General features: G+C 41.7%; 1 protein-coding gene across 2 annotated transcripts in view; it reads right to left on the bottom strand.

The window, feature by feature from the left end:
- Positions 1-21679, bottom strand: part of DCP1A (decapping mRNA 1A) — a 64124-nt gene that overhangs the window by 10279 nt on the left and 32166 nt on the right. For both annotated transcript variants that reach the window (XM_038566167.1, XM_038566168.1), the window contains exons 5-6: positions 16311-16449; positions 10521-10634 (exon numbers count right to left, since the gene is read on the bottom strand). In XM_038566167.1, the coding sequence (XP_038422095.1) occupies positions 10521-10634; positions 16311-16449 (253 nt within the window). The remainder of the gene's footprint in view (positions 1-10520; positions 10635-16310; positions 16450-21679) is intronic.

Below are 21679 nucleotides of genomic sequence, written 5' to 3'. Positions count from 1 at the left end.
CACTCAGCCACTGAGCCACACCCAGGCATCCCTTATATTTCATAGTTCTTGATAAAAAGCTAGGCATTGCACCTTAAGGACTAGGTCTTGGGCAGCCTGGGTGGCTCAGCAGTTTAGTGCCGCCTTCAGCCCAGGGCGTGATCCTGGAGCCCTGGGATCGAGTCCCGCATTGGGCTCCCAGCATGGAGCCTGCTTCTCCCTCTGCCTGTGTCTCTGCCTCTCTCTCACTCTCTCTGTCTCTCATGAATAAATAAATAAAATCTTTAAAAAGAAAAAAAAAAGGGACAGGTCTTAAGTAAAAGAAAACAAATTTAACTATTTTGTAAACAGCAGGCCATTCCTCCTTTCTACTATCAAATCAAAGAATCCTCAAGAAAAAACAAATCATGTTAAGTCTGAAAATGTTAAGTTTCCATCTATTGCAGTGATCTGGCTTATTGATGCCACTGCAATGGTTTGAAGGAGAAATATTTATGCTTTTTACTCCTGAGCTTTTCTATACCTTCACTTCAAGCACTATGGCCATATTCACCTTAACAAGGTGCCAGGGCCTGTTGTGACCTGGGCCCAAAGGACATGGTAGGAAGTAACAAAGACTTTGACAGAGCTTATGTTCTAGTGGGAGACTAACCTAAGTACTTTGAAAACACAAGCAGTCTCTACATGTTTTGTTTTTTTAAAGTAGGCACCACACCCAGCATGGAGCCCAATACAGAGCTTGAACTTACAACCCTGAGAGCAAGTCCTGAGTTGAGATCAAGAGTTGGACGCTAAACCAACTGAGCCATCGAGGTGCCCCTTGATATACGGGACTACTAAAGTATGTGGACTGCTTAGTTGCTCAGATACATGTTTACATGGAAAAAGACAAGTCACTGAATGAAACACACAGTTTTCAGTACATCAGAAGGCCTATAAAGGTCTGAAACTACACTGCATCTGAAGCAGAAGAATGAAAGCAGCATGGTATGACATTTCTGCAGGAAAAGCACAGATTTTCCCAGGGAAATGTTTTATTCGTGAGATCAACAATTACAGGGTTCCCTTGCTATCTGAAAGCGGATTATTCCTAGGAAATGTTCAAAAGCCAAAATGATAGAAAGTGAAGCAGCAATTACTATTACTTCATAGGGAAAATTTCTAGACTCCAAAGTAACTTCTCTTCGGCTTTTTAAAAATATATTTTATTTATTTGCAAGAAAGAATGAGCAAGGGGGGAGGGACAGAGGGAAAGGGAAAATATCTCAAACAGACTCCGTGCTCAGCATGGAGCCCAACATGGGGCTCTATCCCATGACCCCAAGATCATGACCTGAGCTGAAACCAAGTGCTCAACCAACTGAGCACTCAGGTGCCCATCTCTTTGGCTTTTCTGAGACCTCAGAACACACCTTGCTAATAGATGCACAGAATAAAAAGAGACAAAGCATAGGTGCTCACAGACCCAAGTCAAAACTGTCGCGGCCTGCTGCTGGGATGCTGAGTGGTTCCCAGGGCAGGGGCTCAGCAGACCACTCTCTCTGAGCAGGGTACCACTGTCACACAAACACTAGATGCTATTTTTGCTTTTTATCTTTTTTCATTAAAGCAAAAGTCCTCTTTGGATTTCTTTTGGTCAGCAAGACAGGTACTGATACAGGTCTTCCCTAAAAGCAGAAGTGGACTTCATTTGAACTTTTGAAAAGGAGGGTGGGTGGGACAACTGTGTGTGGTTTAGCAGATGCCCTGGGTACAGTGCTGGGATGGGCAGGGTGAGGGAAGATGCAGCTCACTGGCAACAGGTTCTCAGGGGGAGGGTGTGAGGGATCCCCTTTGTTGAGGAGGGACATGGAGGAAAGGAGGCCAGCACCCAGGATGGAGGATGCAGGGGAGCTTGCTTATGAGGGACGGAAAGGTAAGTGAGTACCACTGTGTAGTCTCTCGTGTCACCTGTTAGGTGAGAAGGGCTGGCAGGGCTGAGGAGAATGTAGATGGGGCAAAGTAACAGCAGTGGAGAAGAGGCAGAAGCCTCCTCCAGTTATAAAAAAAATTGTAATTTCATACCAAACCATTTTTCTTAGAAAATATTCAATAAAAAGAATTAATGTAATATATCTTGGCAAGTTACTGTGACGAGAGGCTTTGTTTAAGTGAAGGAATTCTCAAACGGCAGATTCAGACTCCCTATTAACAATGCTGTAGAGTCAGACTAGTAAGACTACCTTGTCACAACACTTCCCAGCACCTGAAGGGATTTTCCAGATTCAGGATCTCGCTTCAAATACAAGGCAGTACCACTAACATACATTATAAACTGTAAAGGTAAAAAAGTACAAAAGAATGTATATGGTTTAATTTCTTTATGTTTTTACTTCTGAAAAAGTTATAGATTTTAGAGTCTGAAATCAAAGATATTGAGGTTCAATTCCCAGCTGTTAATTGGGGCAATAACAGTCTCTGTATTGAGTTCCTTCATCTGAAAAACAGGGGCAATTGTGGCAATCACCTCACAGAGCTGCTATGAAAACGGAGTTCTCAACATGATGTCTGGTACCCAACAAGCATTCAGTAAGTGGAAGTTGGCTATTACAATCATTATATGAATACCAGTCTTAACAGCAGTCACAATAAATCTGTGTTTGCATGTTTTAGACAACATCAAATAATACATACTGGATATTAAAAATTCATCAAATCCTTCCAGAATATCATATTCCCATAATGTAAAATAACACTACCACCTGATGGGCTATCAAGACTGAGCTATTATAAATCATCCTGTCATTCCCTGATGACAGTTGTTTAAGATTTCAAATCCATTCAACATAACTCAAAATAAGACACTGAATTCTTATTTGGGACACACTTCTCTGTCCAGGCCACATAACTAGTAATGCACAGGTTCCATCTCCTCAGGTGAACAACATTATGATTTATTCACTTCTGGATCTCTGGCATGATAAAGGTCTACTGATGGCACAGACATAATTCCTTTCTCCCTCGGATTTCTAAAAGTTATGGTGGGGCACCTGGGTGGGTCAGTCAATTAAGGGTCTGATTCTTGACTTCGGCTTGGGTCATGACCTTGGGGCTGTGAGATCGAACTCTCCATGAGGCTCTGTGCTCAGCAGGGAGTCTGCTCAAGATTCTCTGTCTCCCTCTGCCCCCCTGACTTGCACACGAACTTTATTTCTTTCTCTCTCTCAAATAAATGAATCTTTTATTTTTATTTTTTAAAAAGATTTTATTTATTTATTCACGAGAGAGAGAGAGAGAGAGAGAGAGAGGCAGAGACACAGGCAGAGGTAGAAACAGGCTCCATGGAGGAAGCCTGACGTGGGACTTGATCCCGGGTCTCCAGGACCATGCCCTGGGCTGAAGGCGGCGCTAAACCCCTGAGCCACCTGGGCTGCTCATATTTTTAAAATTATTTATTTATTCATGAGAGACACAGAGAAGCAGAGACATAGGCAGAGGGAGAAGCAGGCTCCATGCAGGGAGCTCGACGTGGGACTTGATCCTGGGACTCAAGGATCACACCCTGGGCCGAAGGCAGGCGCTCAACTGCTGAGCCGCTGAGGCATCCCTAAATAAATCTTTAAAAAAAAAAAGTCCTGGGCAGCCCTGGTGGTGCAGTGGTTTAGTGCCGCCTGTAGCCTAGGGCGTGATCCTGGAGACCCGGGATCGAGTCCTATGTCAGGCTCTCTGCATGGTGCCTGCTTTTCCCTCTGCCTGTGTCTCTGCCTCTCTCTCTGTGTGTCTCTATGAATTAAAAAAAAAAAAAAAAAAAAAAAAAAAGTCCTGTTGAAATATATGTACCGCAAGTTAGCACTGTAACTGTATGGAAGTGTAGAACCCAGCAGCACTCAGGATACTCACACTACTGTGTAACCACCATCTTACCCTCACTCATGGCCCCGTCAGCTCCACTCGACTCTCCGTTCTTATAAATCTGCCTACTCCAGGTACGTTGTGCAACAACAATCACATCCTACTTGTCCCTCTGTCACTGGCTTCCTTCACCTAGCATCACGTCCTTGAGGTTCACTCACGCTGTAGCAGAGTTTCTTTCTTTTTACAAGTAAAGGCCGACTAGTACTCCATCGTGTGCATATTTGTCCATTCACTTGAGGATCAGCACTTGGGTTGTTCCTACCCTTCAGCTATTGTGAATGCTGCTGCTGTGAGCATTAGCGTAGAAGTATTTGTCCTCATCCTTGTTTTCAATTCCTTTGGATATCTACCCAGGAATATAGAATTGCTGGGTCATACAGTAATCCTACATTTAACTTTTTGAGGAACTGCCAGACTGTTTTCCAAAACTGCTGCATCACTTTACATCCCACCAGTGATGCCAGAAGGTTCTGGTTTCTCTAGAAACCTCCTGTGTTTCTTGCCAACACACTGGCCATTTGATCTTTTCTGAGAAATGACCATTCAAGTCCTTTGTCCATTTTTGAGTTGGGTTAATTCTTTTTTATATACCTTATGATTAGGACAAAATGGTCAAGATGGCTTGGCAAAAAAAGTACTTGAAAACTACGCTAATTCTTTTTCATTAATACAAATTATGTATATCTTTATCACATTTTGTTTCAGATATATGTATATACACACACAAAACAATGTTTAGATTGACATACTTTGAAAAATACGGACCACATTGGGGCTATTTTGCAAAAACTTGAGTCTTTCCCAGGTAAGAATACAAATATTTTTATGTTGTAAGAAAAGGGTGGGTGCCTGGGAAGATCAGTTGGTTAAGTGATTTTAAGTGATTTTGGCTCAGGTTGTGAACTCAGGATAGTGGAATCAAGAGCCCTAAATGGGCCTCTGTGCTGAGTGTGGAGCCTGCTACCACCCCACCCTCTGCTCATGGGCTTTTAAAAACACCACCACCACCACCACCACCACCACCACAGGACATGGAGAAAATTCAACATGAAATACACCTTAGGCTTCAAAAAATGGCATAATTCAGGCAGCATTTTTTATCTGTTCAGTGGAACATAAATCGACTTTTGAACAATTAAAATTACCTGCATATACATCTGGAATGTTTTTATATTTAAATAAATGGTATTTTTTTTAAAAAGATTTTATTTAATTATTCATGAGACAGAGAGAGAGGCAGAGACACAGGCAGAGGGAAGAGCAGGCTCCATGCAGGGAGCCCAATGTGAGGCTCTGGGGCTGGATCCAAGGACCCCAGGACCATGCCCTGGGCTGAAGGCAGACTCTCAACCACTGAGCCACCCAGGTGCCTTCCAAAAAGGCATTTCTAATGGTTCATTTAAAAATGAATCTAGGGATACCTGGGTGGCCAGTGGTTGAGTGTCTGCCTTTAGCCCAGGGCATGATCCCGAAGACCCGGGATAGAGTCCCACATCGGGCTCCCTGTGTGGAGCCTGCTTCTCTCTCTACCTGTGTCTCTGCCTCTATCTCTCTCTCTCTCTGTGTCTCTCATGAATAAATAAATACAATCTTTAAAAATAAAATAAAATAAAATAAAAATGAATCCATATTGTAGAGCCCTGAACCCTGACTGCAAAAGCAGCAGAAAGTTTCCAGATTTCTCCATGTGGCTTCCCTACAACTTCTGCCAGGCCAGAAACATTCTCAAACTTTCTCTGGAATAGGATTCGTGGTAAGGCCAGTAGGGTTTCAAAGGAATCTCACATAAGGGATAAATGAGGTTACCAGCGCAAGAAGAGTGACCACAGACAGAACGCTCACCACGTGGGGGCCCTGTGCTAAGCACTTCACATGCATTACTCTATTAATCAGTGAGGGCACTATTATCATCACTGCTACCTTGTAGGTGACACTCAAGTACAACCTAGTCCTAACGATAAGTCTATGTTATTAACCATTATGCCCCTGTACTGAGATGTCAAATAAGTATATTCTAGGTTACCTAATCAACTGGAATGATGATAATGACATCTGGAAAACAGAGGTAGATCTGTGGCTTGAATAACTAAGAAGTGGCTACAGGTTAAAATGTACCAACTTTTGGAAATACGTATAACTAGTTGAATCAGTCACAAGAGGCAAGTGAACAGAGCATGCTTCTCCACACACAAGCTTTATAGTCTCTGCATTTGAGGACCCTTCCTCTCTTCTCTGCCCATGACAAGAGAAACATGCCACACTGCTCTAGTAGTTGGGCTTAGTTAATCATGGATTCATCTCCCCTCATCCATAGAAAAGGAGAATTTTATACTTCATTTATGTATGAATCCTATGTTTTGCAATATCTTCCATCAAGTGTTAGTCTGATCATTCCCCTTGTGAAGTGGAATTCAGGGAGCAATGGTAGCTATGTGCACAACGAAATTCTAGTATACTGTTTCAGGCTTTACACTGTTCCTTCTTCACCCCACCTTACCCCTAAGCTCCTGCCACTTAGAGAATTTCCTATTTCTGTCTGGATCTATGGTGCCCGTATCTGATTTTCTACCTGGTCAGTGTACCCGGCACACCAGTGTACCTGGCACACCATGTATTCTTCTTCTTCTTCTTTTTTTTTTAAGACTGTATTTATTTGAAAGAGAGTATATATAAACAGGGGAAAGGGCAGAGGGAGAGGGAAAAGCAGGCTCCTCGCTAAGCACGGAGCCCAACATGGGGCTTGATCCCAGGACCTCAAGATCATGACCTAAGCTGAAGGCACACACTTAACTATCTGAGCCACTTGGGCCCCTATGTATAATATTCTTAACCTCAGTAACCAAAAAACAATATAAAATGTACTAGGGAAATAGTCCCAAGGGAATTTTGGCAAGTGAATTATGAAATTGAAATAGAATTTAATACTATTAAGACTTGATAGCATTACTTGCTCCTCAGCACCAGATGGCAGTGTTACTAAACAAGTGTACTGTGTTGTACAGGCTGATTATGGATTTAAGCTGATTTTAGTCAATCACATGGGCTTCTGAAAATATCCAGATCCCAATATTCTACAAAATTCTGTCACTGTGACCTATAAAATGGACTTTCAGAAGGATGTGCAAATGAAGGAGGAACAAACATCAGCATTCTGCTCCTTAGAGACTCTAATTCTCTGAGTGCCTGCTTCAATACTGTGTGTCCACAGATCCATCACTGGTGCTTTTGCTGAAAGGTCGAGCATGCACAGGTCATCGCACTCACCCTTCTTTAACATTAATGATTAAGATTTCCTTTTTCTTGCAGTTGCCCTTTTGTGGCAAATGAATTCAGTTTTTATTGCTTTTAAGGTGGTGGAAGTTTTCTATCTCCTGATCTTGGTGGTAGTTACAATGTTTGAAAGTTACACTTGTAAAAAAAATTACAAGGTTTACACATAAGATCTAAATTTGTTTACTATGTGTTAATTATACTCCAGAAAGAAAATGCTCAGATCCTAGAGCAGCTACATTTTTACAAAATTAGCCCAGGTCTCAGTTTTCATGCACATACAATAGTGATACTAATGCTACTTTCATCCCACGGTTCTATAATTTGTGTCACCGTGTGAAGAGCTATTTTCTGTACAATAAAAATTATGCTAGCACCAGGCTTAGAAACAAGTGTAAGAGCATTTCGCCTGTTCTCAATTGCCTGGAAATCTCTGTATAGTTATCATTTCCCCCTGCCTCATTTCGTACCCCTGGCTGTGGCAACAGCTATTGCTCCAAACTACTACAATATCTATTTAGCCAAGAAGAGCGTGGCCTGGCACCTGCTATACTCTTGAGAGGTGAGCCTGCTCTGCTGCAGTGCTCAGGCCAGGCTCAGAACATCAGACATAGCACTGGTAACCTTCTTGTCTTTTCAGAAAACAGGCATGGATTCCCTAAGCCTAGTTTTAATTATAATATGGATTTGTAACAGGAAATCCCATTTATCCCAAGGCCTGTGTTCTAAATGGTTCTCTGGGTCTTGAGTCTGTTCTGTTCTCACAATAACTCTGAGAGTTAGGCAGTGCAAGAATCCTTAACCCCAGGATTCAGAAAGGAATGGGGAAGTGACTCATGAATCAAAAAGGGGACATGACTGGCCCACTGAACACGCAGAGCTGATAAACCAGACCAGAAGGAAACACAGGGATGCTGCTCCTTCGCTCATCCAACATATGTTTTTTTTTTTTTTTTTTTTATTTATTCATGAGAGAGAGACAGAGAGAGGGCGGCAGAGACACAGGCAGAGGGAGAAGCAGGCTCCATGCAGGGAGCCCAATATGGGACTCGATCCCGGGACTCCAGGATCATACCCCGGGCTGGAGGCGGCGCTAAACCGCTGAGCCACCCAGGGCTGCCCTCCAACATATGTTTTGTAAAAATTCTATTTTACATAGCACTCTAAATGTAAATATGGACTATAAATGTAAACATGGTAAAAACAGAGCATGAGAATGCAGTACATAAAATCTGGCTCAAATTGTCATCTAAATACTTAAAAATGGTGGAATGTTAATGGTACAGCCTCTCTGGAAAACTTTATGGCAGTTTCTTAATAAACGAAAACATGGAATCACCAAGTGACCCAACATTTGTACTCCTGAGAATTTATCCCAGAGAAATGGAAATCTGTGTATAAAAACCTGTGCGCAGGGGGATCCCTGGGTTCAGCGGTTTGGTGCCTGCCTTTGGCCCAGGGCGTGATCCTGGGGTCCCTGGATCGAGTCCCACATTGGGCTCGCTGCATGGAGCCTGCTTCATCCTCTGCCTGTGTCCTGCCCCCCTCTCTCTCTCTCTCTCTCTCTCTCATGAATAAATAAAATCTTTAAAAACAAAACAAAACAAAAACAAAACAAAACCTGGGATCCCTGGGTGGCGCAGCAGTTTGGCGCCTGCCTTTGGCCCAGGGCGCGATCCTGGAGACTCGGGATCGAATCCCACATCGGGCTCCCGGTGCATGGAGCCTGCTTCTCCCTCTGCCTGTGTCTCTGCCTCTCTCTCTCTCTCTGTGACTATCATAAGTAAATAAATAAAAATTAAAAAACAAAAACAAAAACAAAAAAAAACAAAACAAAACAAAACCTGCACAAATGGTCACAGAAGCTTTACTTGCAATAGCTAAAAACTGAAAACAACCTAGATGTTCCTTCAACAGGCAAATGGTTAAAAATGGTAAAACAAATTTTGGCACTTCCACTTGACTGGGCGGTAGAATTAAAGAGAACAAACTACTGATAAACCCAATAATTTCAAAGACATCTCCAAGAATCATGTTGAGTGAAGAAAGACACTCTCAGCAGGTTATATAATTTCATTTACATAACATTCTTGAAATATTATAGAATGAGGGATAGATTAGTGGCTGCTAGGGTTAAGGATGGGAGGAGGGGAAAGGCAGGAAGGTGACAGGGGAGTTAGTGTGACAATACAAAGTGATAAGAAGGACTCTTGTGTTAATGTAAGTCTTTGGTATCTTTACTGTGGTGGTGGATACACAAGAGTTATACATGACATAAAATCGCACAGAAATACATACATGCACATACACATATACATAGAAATGAATGTGAATAAAACTGAGGAAATGTGAATCAGATGGGCAGATTTTGTCAATATCCCAGCTGTGATACTGTATTTTATTTTGCAAGGTGTCATCAGTGGGTAAATGGGTAAAGGGTACATGGGATCTTTTCATATTATTTCTTATAATTGCATGTGAATCTATAATTATCTCAAAGTAAAAAGATCAGTTAAAAAACTATGGGTTTTACTCGGTATCTGTTCATTTATTAAGCCATCAGCTATAAAGAAAACTAATTTAGTCACAAGTATTTACAAATCCTAGGTGTGAGAATATGGCAATGAACAAAGGCCTACAAAACTGCCTGCCCCTATGGAGCTTACATTTAGGCGAAGAGGAGACACAGTGCACACAGTAAAAAAAACCCACAAACCATGTTAACTGGTGAGGCCGTAGGGAGAAAATAAGATAGAGCAGGACAGGGTACGGAAGGAGCGTTACTTAAAACTAGGTGACCAGAGAAGGCCTCACCTGTATGGAGGACGCTCAAGACTTGAAAGAATAAAGGGAACAAACCCTACCTAGGAGGAAAATATTCTTTGCAGAAGGAACAGCAAGTACAAAGGCCTGTCCCAAGGCAGGAACAAGTCTGGCACATTTGTGGAAAGGCAGAAGAGCCAATGAGGCTGGGGCAAGTGGGAAAAGATGAGGCAGGGGTCGGGGGGCCAGATCAGGTTGGGCCTGGTGGACCATTGGCATGGCCTTGGCTTTTATTCAAGTGAGATGGGACATCACTGCAAAGTTTTAAGCAATGGAATGCCATGATCTAACTTACGTGTAATTAGTATTACTCTGGCTGCTGGGTGAAGGACAGGTAAGGGGGTAGCCTGGGCAAAAGCTCTACAATCAGAGTGAAGGCTCCTGCAAAATCCAAATGGAAAGAGTACAAATGCCAGGAGTGGATGTTTAGCATGCTGCTGCCCATATGTATACCCTTGACAGAAAAATGACAAATTTATACTGCACTAATATCCTTACAAAATAATATTGTGTTTTGTTACCCTGGACAAAGCTAGAGCTTTGGCTGTACAGACCTTATCTTGTGACCCCGATGGCATCTCTTCTAGAGTCTCGGTGCTTCCCAGATTGGAGAGCTGAGTACTTGGCTGTAACCCAGGGCTGGAGATATTGGAGTCACCCATCTGATTCTGAAATTAAAAGGAAAAGTATATCATGTGAAAAGTTTGCTATTATTTGGCTAGCAAAACATCATATGTACTATGCAGTCAAAAGTAACATGTCCCTTGACTGAAGTTTAGAGCTTTTTTTTTCTTTTTTTTTTTCTTTTTTAAAAATCCGGTCTCTTGAGTGTTCTAAACTGTTTGTGTATCTGTTTTGATGTGAATAATGCTCACTAGATGCTGGATCAGATAGGCCAAACAGAACTTTAGAACTTTAGTCTCTAAAATTTGTAATTCCATGTCCATCTAGTGATCTTTTTTAGGTTTTTTTTTTTTTTTTTTTTTTACACCACAGTGTTAGGCAGTCCAATATTAAAAGAATTGCTAAGAGGCATTTTTTTCCTCTTCAAATGAGTTAATCCTTATTTCAGAACACCTTTTACTCTGTGTTATCCATTTACATAGAGGTGAAAGAGCCTGGGAAAGCCTATGAAATATCTTTTTAAAAACATCTATTACTGAAGTATTAGACAATTCTACATACCACAACAGTGCCCATCAGGTTAAGTGTGGCCACCAGAGTTACTACAACATTACTGATACACTCCCTGTACTGTTTTACTGTTCATCCCCGTGACTTACTTGTTTTATAACCGGCTGTCTATACCTCTTAACCCCCTTCAACTATTCTACTTGCTTATGAAATATCTTATTTTTCACCTCTTTATGCAACACCACCATCAACCTGTATTAACACATTATGGAGAATGCCTGGAATTAAACTGTATCAAAGAAAAGCTCAAAACATTGTTCACAGCAAGTTCCTAGAACAGAAGGTATAAAATGTTCAGAAACATTTTTAAAATTGGGAGTCTGCACATAAAAATCCCAGCTTGTTATTTTCAGAGAGAAGAAAGTGGATACCTTGGCAACAACTGGCTGGAGCTGAGCTGCAAGTGACATTCTGATGAAGGGCCAGGCTCTGTTCACGTCAGGTCCACCCTGACTTATGGCATATACTCCCGTGGCCCATGTGGTTTTTGGGGCAGTTGAGTCTCCTATACTAAACTCAACATGAGCTACAAGATGGGTTATGCTTTAAAAGGTCTTTAGAACTTCAAAAATTTTTTATTCATATGCAGGACTATTCTTGGAAGGTTTACTTGGAGTTTGTTTGCTGATCACACTCCAGTATTTGTAGGGATTGGGGGGGGAGGGGAATGGACAATCACAAACTTTCCTGAGAGTAATTTTACAATATTTGGTAAAAACCTTAAAAATGTCAAAATCCTTTGATCTACAATTTTTTTTTATTTTTTTATTTATTTATGATAGTCACAGAGGGAGAGAGAGAGAGAGAGAGAGAGAGAGAGAGGCAGAGACACAGGCAGAGGGAGAAGCAGGCTCCATGCAAGGAGCCTGACGTGGGACTCGATCCCAGGTCTCCAGGATCACGCCCTGGGCTGCAGGCGGCGCTAAACTGCTGCGCCACTGGGGCTGCCCAATCTACAATTTTTTTTTTAAAAGATTTTTTACTTATTTATTCATGAGAGACACACAGAGAGAGAGGCAGAGATATAGGCAGAAGGAGAAGCAGGCTCCCTGTGGGGAGCCCGATGCAGGATTCAATCCTAGGATCCCAGGATCACGCCCTGGGCTGAAGGCAGACACTCAACCACTGAGCCACCCAGGTGTCCCTGATCTACCAATTCTATTTCAAGTAATTTACCTTTTTTTGTTTGTTTGTTTGTTTTGCAAACACATGAGGGTTTATTTACAAGCTCGAGCTTGGGTCCAAGTGTACCCGACACAGCAGAGCAGGGACTTGGACCCCGAGGTGAGTTTTGGAAAAAGTTGAGTGCACTCACCACGCGTGAAACCCTCTGGATGGGGTCCTGGGGGTTTCTCGGATCCCGGAAGAGCCCCGAAATGTTGTGCCCAAGATCACGAATCCAAGAAACCAGCAAGGAGCCGACACCGATGCAAACACACGAGGTTTATTTACAAGCTTGAGCTTGGGTCCAAGTGTACCCGACACAGCAGAGCAGGGACTTGGACCTCAAGTAATTTATCTTTTTTTTTTTTTTTAAAGATTTTATTTATTTATTCATGAGAGACACACACGGGGGGGGGGCGGGGGGGGGGGAAAGACAGAGACAGGTAGAGACACAGGCAGAGGGAGAAGCAGGCTCCATGCAGGGAGCCCGATGTGGGACTCGATCCCAGGTCTCCAGGATCATGCCCTGGGCCAAAGGTGGCGCTAAACCACTGAGCCACCTGGGCTGCCTTCAAGTAATTTATCTTAAGAGAAAATACTGAACATGAAGACTCAGCTACAGGATATGTTTCTGCGTTAAGAGAATCAGAAAAAAACAGCATATTGTTTATGTAAGGCACTGAAGGAAAAATATGCATCTATTAATATCATATTGTTCTCTTTTTCAAAGACTTTTCATTCTACCAAAGGAAACCTCACAAGGACTCACTGTGAGATGAATAGCTGTCATAAAGATACTGGGAAAAAATGGTTACAAAAGAGTTAATGAAAGTGACTTTTAAAACCAGTTAATAAAACTAGAGTAGAGAAACATACCACAGACACTGGGACATATTCATACATATTTTTGGAAGGATACATAACAAAGTCTTATCAGTGACTATTTCTAGGTTGTGGGATTACGTCTTTTTCTTCTACTCTAATCCTTAAATATAAAATACAAACAACCTCTACAAAAATCCACAATTATATCCTATGGCTAGAAGCAACTCAGCAAGGGGTAACTGTAAAGAACTGTGGGTTTAGCTATCTTTCTTTACATTAAAAAAGATAAGTTGCTAAAACAAACCACAGGACTTGGGGAGAAAATGTTTATTATTCAGAGTTCTTATTTCCAAGCAGTCTCTGTTATAAAGCCTTTACCTCAAAGTCTGGAATTTCATTCATTGTATGACACACAGTGGACAGGGGAGATTTAGAATTGGGAGTACATCCCATGGCTGAGGTATGGCTTGTATCTCTGCCCTTGACTCTGTCAATTTAAATCCCTACCTAAAGATAAACAAAGGAGCCATCTGGAGCCACATGGCAGCAGAGGGCACCCATGCAAACACTGAGATATGAATTTATGGGTCACTGGTAATACCAACTCTGTTTGGTTAGATGACAGGCAAGTGCAGACAAGAAACAAAATTGTTCTTTCAGGAAGCTGTGCCTATTTACAGATAGTTTTCAAAAACAGAAAGAACACACTGTATAGTAAGTACCAAGGATTTTACTAAGTTCCCAAAGGTTTTAGTTTTAGACATTATTTTATTTATTCTGCACCTTGGGAAATTTTCTTTACAAGTTATTACTGTGCTCTCCATATTCTTATGTTCACAATATAAATAAATAAATATATATTTATATATATATTTTTTAAAGATTCATTTATTTATTTATGATAGACATAGAGAGAGAGAGAGAGAAAGAGAGAGAGAGAGGCAGAGACACAGGAGGAGGGAGAAGCAGGCTCCATGCCAGGAGCCCGACGCGGGACTTGATCCCAGGACTCCAGGATCGTGCCTTGGGTCAAAGGCAGGCGCTAAACCGCTGAGCCACCCAGGGATCCCCCACAATATATATTTTAAAGAGAAATCGGGTCAGAGTTTCAGATTGCCTGCTTGACCTAAAGTTCCTTTACAGCTTTGTGTACAAAAACGAAGTTTCTTGGATGCCTGGGTGGCTCAGTGGTTGAGCATCTCTGCCTTTGGCTCAGGGCATGATCCTGAAGTCCTGAAATCAAGTCCTACATTGGGCTCCCTGCATGAAGCCTGCTTCTCTTTCTGCCTGTGTCTCTGCTTCTCTGATGAATAAATAAAATCTTTAAATACAACAAAAGATGAAGCTTCTGTTCCTTTCATTTTGGGGCCACTTGCTATTTAGCCTGAGGAGTAAGCTGGGCCACTTCCTAGAATGCCAGCTCCAGTGCACAGCACCTATACTTTTTGTCCCATGTGACACCACCATGATCTAGTCATAGCAATGTGTGACAGAACCCTGGATTTGTTAGTTACCTGTTATCAGAACACAGAAAGGCCTCTAATAAAAACTGAACAACGCATCTGTGTAGATAATCCACATCTCATTAAGGATATGAGGGAATTTGGGAGAATATAAAGTGACCTAAAGTAGAGAAAATGATTCTTTTTTTTTTTTTTTTTAAGATTTTATTTATTTATTCATGAGAGACATGGCAAGAGGCAGCGACACAGGCAGAGGGAGAAGTGGGCTCCATGCAAGGAGCCTGATGTGGGACTTGATCCCAGGTCTCTAGGATCATGCTCTGATCTGAAGGCAGATGCCCAACCGCTGAGCCACCCAGGTGTTCCGAGAAAATGATTCTTAATATTTATTCTCATCTAGTTTCCTAAGAATCAATGAGCCTACTATAGAGATGACTGCTTTTCCTATATTAATTTTTACAGATCCAGAAATTCCTCCTAATTATCTATGAGACATTAAGGAATTTGGTATGGCTTGAAACTTCTCATGGACCCTAATGTATACTTCTCTACACTGGAAGCGGGACTTCCTTTGGTGTCAAATAAGACTTTTCCTTCGTTAGAGGAAACTACTTTCCAGAGCACTGTTTCAAAGTTTGTTTCCTAAACTCTACATCCTTGAGATGCTAAAGGGGAATATGTGAAAAATGGTCCTATAGTTATATCAACCTGGGAATTTATAATACAATGTCTCAGAGTCTTGAGTACTGCAAAGCCCTAAGAGAATGGGGGTAGGAGGAACCGTGTTAACAATGTTTCCTTACCTCACTTGATCCTTAAGGATCACCTGGGAAACTCATCAGTGAGTGCTTTTCACACTTTGTTCCTTGAACTTTTGGTGAGGTGAGCATTACACAAAGCAAAGCAAAGTACTTAATCAGATATGAGTAAAGAGTAAGGTGACAATTACAATTCCACTGAAACAAAGTGTAGTAGTGGAAACCTTCAGTCTTGTACCTAGGAAGTGTGGGGTTCTGAAGTGACCATGTCAAGTGAAAAGCCAGGACAGTTTCAAAGTCACATGGTTTGAAGACCACTGAGGAAACGTCCACTGTTTGACACACAGTAGACAGTTCATAAGTGTGTATTAAATAAATTAATAAATGCACTACAACTTCCATTTTATTCAAATTTGGGGAGAAAATGTTATCATTTAACTTTTAAACTAACATACAAAAGAGAAGGAATTCTAGAAAAGCTTCACATGTGGGTAAAATTCAAATGCTGTTTATTTAAAGGCTGTGAACCTACCACCAATTACAGACCATAAGTGTACCTTTTAGTATTAGTGGGTGCAAATAATCAGACTACATAAATTCTAAGCCTTAGCAGAGGCTACAAGGGTTAACAATAGGTAAGAAGCTTTTTCAGAACTACTTGTTGCAGGCTACCTTCCACAACCTGAAACCATTTTCTCCCATAGTAATTTTACAGGAAACAGAAAAAGAGCATTCTAGGTTTTTATGGCAAGTCAAGGACTCGGAGATATGCAAATTTCTTTCCCTTTTAGGCTAAAAACTGTAAGGCAAAATTCTCTTTTTGGACTAATCATCTCTGCTTTTTGGACTAAGTCATCTCTGCCTAGAGGTGACCTTCCCAGTACATGAGTCCCCCAGAGGCCTCCCCCACCCTTGCTGGTCCTCCTAGTCAGCATCTCACCCTCTCATATTCATCCTTGGCTCTGCTTAGCATCTCCAGGATGTCGATGGGCCTGTGGTCACTGCAGCCGTTGGCCTGGCTGGGACTCTGCTTGTCCCGGGCAGCTTGCTGGGACCGCCGTGTCTCCTCTTCTACAACACTAGTGGAAGAGAACCAGGTTTCAGAAACACTTCTTTTTTTTTTTTAAATATATATATATATTTTTAATTTTTTATTTATTTATGATAGTCACGGGGGGGGGGGGGGGGGGGCAGAGACACAGGCAGAGGGAGAAGCAGGCTCCATGCACCGGGAGCCCGATGTGGGATTCGATCCTGGGTCTCCAAGATCGCGCCCTGGGCCAAAGGCAGGCGCCAAACTGCTGCGCCACCCAGGGATCCCAGAAACACTTCTTTAAACCCGATTTGACCCATGAACTCTCCTGGTGTTCGTCTTCTGTGGATATGGGAAGAGTGTCACAGGATACACTGTTCTCCCAATACATATGCAAGGCCTCCGCTACCTCATCCCGGAAACATGTTCATCCCGGGAACATGTGACTAACCACTTGGCCAGCTCATGCATAACAACGCTGAATGGCGTGTCTCACTGTTTGAAGGACAGAAGTACAGAATCCTTTTCTAGAGTTGGTGGAAGCAAATAAAGTAAAAATGACTTAATTATTTCTCTTTCAAACTACCAGGTAAAGTACATTTTCAAATGGACATGGCAAGCAAGACAAAGGCAGGTTGCAGAGCTGAGCAACCAACTATGCAAAGTTTGTACGACACCAGACTAGCAAGGAAAGAGAGAAACCACCTTCTTGAAAAGAGGGGTCTTGGGGAATCTTCAAAGGTTTCCTTTATTCTCTCCTTAGAAATCAGAGTGGGTGGCTGAGGTCAGGGTGATTGGTAATGCTCTTTATTCTGATTGGTGCTTACACTAATTCTGCACTTGAAAACACACAAAGCAAGAAAAGTTGAGGGTTAAGAATGTCACTGATAGGGTTGGGGCCTTTTTTCTTTTTAAGATTCATTTATGTTTTAATCCCAGCTGTAATGAGTAGGTTATTATGAGCACAGACACAGCTTGATAATTGTATGAACTGAAAACTTTCTGGACAGTGATAAGGATAGGCAATAAAATAATTCAGCAGCCAAGGGTTTGTTGTTTATTCTGAATAACAGGAGCAGAACAATAGGCTACTTGGTATCTGTTCACTGCTCTAAAACAGCCTTTTAAACAGCCTGCTTAGGAGCTCCCATTACTGTGTGTGGGATGGTTCTTCTATTTGAAAACACTGAAAATATCAAACAGATCTTTTTTTTTTTTTTAACAGCAGAATCATTCTGACTTTTTAACATGCTAAAATGTATTACGATTCTCTGATAAGGGTGGGCTTAAAAATTTTCCCAAATTTATTTGACCATATAGAATCTTCTCCTGAGGCAGGATTTGTTTGGAAAATTCTGCTTTAAGGTAATGGCATTTATTGATCTAGATTCTTACAGCTGTGAATAGGATGATTAGTTTTGGCTTTTTTTTTTTTTGGATTTATTTATTTATTTATTTAGACAGAAAAAGCATGTAGGGAAGCAGAGGGAAGGGGAGAATCTTAAATAGATTCCCCACTGAGTGCAAATTCCCAAAGGGTTTGATCCCAGGACCCGGAGATCATGACCTGAGCCAAAACCAAGACTGAGATGCTTAACCGACTGAGCCACCCAGGAGCCCCTGGGATAATTATTTTGAAAATAAATATACAATCATGGACTTTACAGTAGAGTGAAAGAAGACTGTTATGTGATATGAGAATCAGACCATTTAGAATCAACATTATTTTTTCCTCTATCCATACTGGGAAAGAAAGATTGTGACAGCTGTGAGGCCAGTTACAAAGGAAAAAAAGACCAGAGAGACATATATTGGTTATTTCTTAATGGTGGGTCACAAGCAATTTCACTTTCCTTTTTTGTACTTTCCTCCATGTTCCGTTATTTTATTTTTTTAAAGATTTTATTTATTTATTTATGAGACACACAGAGAGGCAGAGACACAGGCAAGAGGGAGAAGCAGAGTCTCTGCAGGGAGCCTGATATAGAACTCGATTCCAGGACCCTGGGATCATGACCTGAGCCTAAGGTGAACGCTCAACCACTAAGCCACCCAGGTGCCCCTCTTCATGTTCCATTATTAACAAGCCCTCCTTAATAATCAGGAGGATAAAAAAAAGTGCTATTTCAAGGGACTTGTAGTTACACTCAGTTATAGACTGCACCGGTCTGAATCCACCTTTACTGAGGACTCCAGTTGCACAGCCTATTTCTCCTGCCTCCTGCCATGCTGCTTGTCTTGCCCAGGCTGGTATTCCTCTCTCCCCTGACCCGGACTGGATCTGTAATTTTGATTCAAAAGAAGAACATCTCTTTTATTTCCTTTTCTTTCTTTCTTTTTTATTTTTAAAGTAAGCTTTACGTCCAACATGGGGTCTGAACTCCTGCCCCTGAGATCAAGAGTTGCATGCTCTACTGACTGAGCCAGCCAGGGGCCCCCAAAGAGAATTCTGGTCATTTCTAATAGTCACCACCGCTCACCCGTGGAATACGGCCACCTTATAAAGCACACCACTGCTGCAAGCAGAAGCTGTCTAGGTGGCATGGAAGGAACAGGAATGATGCTTAGACTCTGTAAAGACTCTTCTAATCCAAACTCTGTGAGGAATGCCCTTGCCTCTCACCCTCCTCTCAAATATACCCCAAGACTACCTGTAAAATCAGGAATAAAGCTTATTTCCATGAATTCTCCAAATTTCATAGTCTATATAGGCAACCATTCTAACAAGTGCTTATTGTTAAGAAGAGTTTCTGGCAGAGTGGATTTCCTCTTTAAGAGAGTCAGCATTTCCTAAGTTTAGTGAATTTTCAACTTTGCCACTGACCAGAGAGGATTTCCAAATTCAGATATGGTACAGGTCTAGAAGTTCACTTGCTCTCCCACATAGCCTCTCAGTGTTTTTTTTTTTTTTTTTAATTTTTTATTTAAATTCAATTTGCCAACATATAGTATAATACCCAGTGCTCATCCCATCAAGTGCCCTCCTTAGTGCCCATTGCCCAGTTACTCCATCCCCCCACTCACCTTGCCTTCTGCAACCCTTTGTTTAAGCTTCTTAGTTTTTATAAACATCTTTTTTTAAATTTTTTTATTTATTTATGATAGTCACAGAGAGAGAGAGAGAGAGAGAGGCAGAGACATAGGCAGAAGGAGAAGCAGGCTCCATGCACCAGGAGCCCGACGTGGGATTCGATCCCGGGTCTCCAGGGTCGCGCCCTGGGCCAAAGGCAGGCGCCAAACCGCTGCACCACCCAGGGATCCCTATAAACATCTTTTGAAATAAATCCATTTCTTGGGACGCCTGGGTGGCTCAGCGGTTGAGCCTTTGCCTCCAGAATTCTGGGATCGAGTCCCGCATTGGGCTACTGCATGGAAGTCTGCTTCTCCTCCCTCTGCCTATGTCTCTGCTTTTCTCTGTGTCTCTCATGAATAAATATATAAAATCTAAAAACAAACAAACAAACAAACAAATAAATAGATTTCTTTACTGGGAGAATTTGTATTACATTGCAGCTGTTGAAACAGTGATTTAACAGGATGGGCACTAACAGGCACAGTTATTGAGATACACAATATACCAAAAAGAATTTTACCTGTATTTCTGGTTAGCAGAGATGATATTCTGAAATATGTGGCAAACATAGGCTGTACACAGGCAGTCAGAGCAAGGAAACATAAATTATTCTTTTTTTTTTTTTTTTTTAAATCTGTGGTGACCAGAACACCATTTATCACAAAGTTAATGATAACATATAAGGTATTCTCTTTGGCCATAAATAGGCCAGACACTTGAAAACTCATTATCAACAGTTTCATGAGGGCACTCTCTAATCACTTTGAATACTTCCCCTGCTTCTAGTAAAGCCAGCTGAAAGTGTAAGCAAATATGGTTCTTTTGGGCATTCTCATGAAAGAACCTGAAGGCTCTTCTTTTCCCTTCTATTTCTACCTCCTCATCCTATTTTCGGGTTCAATACAATATTCTCAGATAGGCATTCAGTCTTCTGCCTCATTTACCATCTGAAGGCCTGCATGAGGGTACCACTGGCCCTGATAGTTTAGAAAAAAGCTCAGAATGGTTTCCTGTAAGTAGCTATTAAAGCTAAAAGAGACAAATTTCTCACTTGGGGCCCAAAAGCTCTCAATCTGCAGGAGAAAGTCTATGTGCTAATATATCCCAAAGTTTAGGCACTTAAGAAAATTATTATTTTTTTAAAGATTTTATTTATTTATTCATGAGAGACACAGATAGAGAGAGAGAGGCAGAGACACAGACAGAGGAGAATCAGGCTCCATGCAGGGAGCCTGATGCAGGACTCAATCCCAGGACTCTAGGATCATGCTGTAGGCCAAAGGCAGATGCCAAACCACTGAGCCGCCCAGGGATCCCCCGGCACTTAAGAAAATTATTCTGGATTTTAGGATCACCAAGAAGCAGCAAATCTGTGTCTTCTAAGTAATTAGAAGTAAATTGTCTTTGCTGTCACTCTCAAAACTACAAAAAGTAGTCATCAAATAAACAAATGGCTTTGTAAAAAAACACTCATCTTATTTAATTAACTTCCAGAGAAAAGATGTTGTAAAAAGAAAATGTGGTTCATGTTTTCCAGCATGAGTGATCCAAGCTCATCTGGAACAGTATCTGCAGGGGTATGTGACTACAGTAATAAACATGGCCTGCCCTGTGAGCTCATAGCAAAACAAAGCAGGAGGCTGACAAACATCCAATCAGGACATGTATGTGGTCCTCGATTAAAACTTTGCCTTAACCATATATGCTTCCTTTAAAATGCAAATGTACCTGGAAATGAGGGTTGGGGACTAATTATTTACTCACACATTTACAGAAACTAGTGCAAAACTGGCCTGTTTCTTAAAAAAATTAAGACCGTTTTCTTCCAAAGATGTAGCTAAAAACCTCACAGGAGAGCAAAGGGAATTGTGAGTTGACAGAGGAAGGTCCACATCTCTGAGGAGATTCAGGCAAAAATCACAAAGGAAACACAGGTGAGCCAGAATACACTGCCTGCTATAGCACTTTGCCCAGAGCTGTGTGGCACCTCAGGCCCCTCTAGCACCACAATGTCTTAGGTTCCCAATATTCAGACCAGCAGCACCAGCAGCCAGAAGAGGGGGGCTCCTGCAGGCTGGTTTGAGAAAGCACAGTGAGCCCCCCTTCAGAACATTAATTCAATGATGTTTCTTTCCAAATTCCAAGATTATGACATACAAAACATCTACTGGAACACCACACAGTGGTAAACTGAGGACCACTA

This window comes from Canis lupus, chromosome 20 (genome assembly GCF_011100685.1).
Source record: "Canis lupus familiaris isolate Mischka breed German Shepherd chromosome 20, alternate assembly UU_Cfam_GSD_1.0, whole genome shotgun sequence".
Classification (NCBI taxonomy): Eukaryota; Metazoa; Chordata; class Mammalia; order Carnivora; family Canidae; genus Canis; species Canis lupus.
This window is presented reverse-complemented; position numbering and strand designations above follow the sequence as displayed.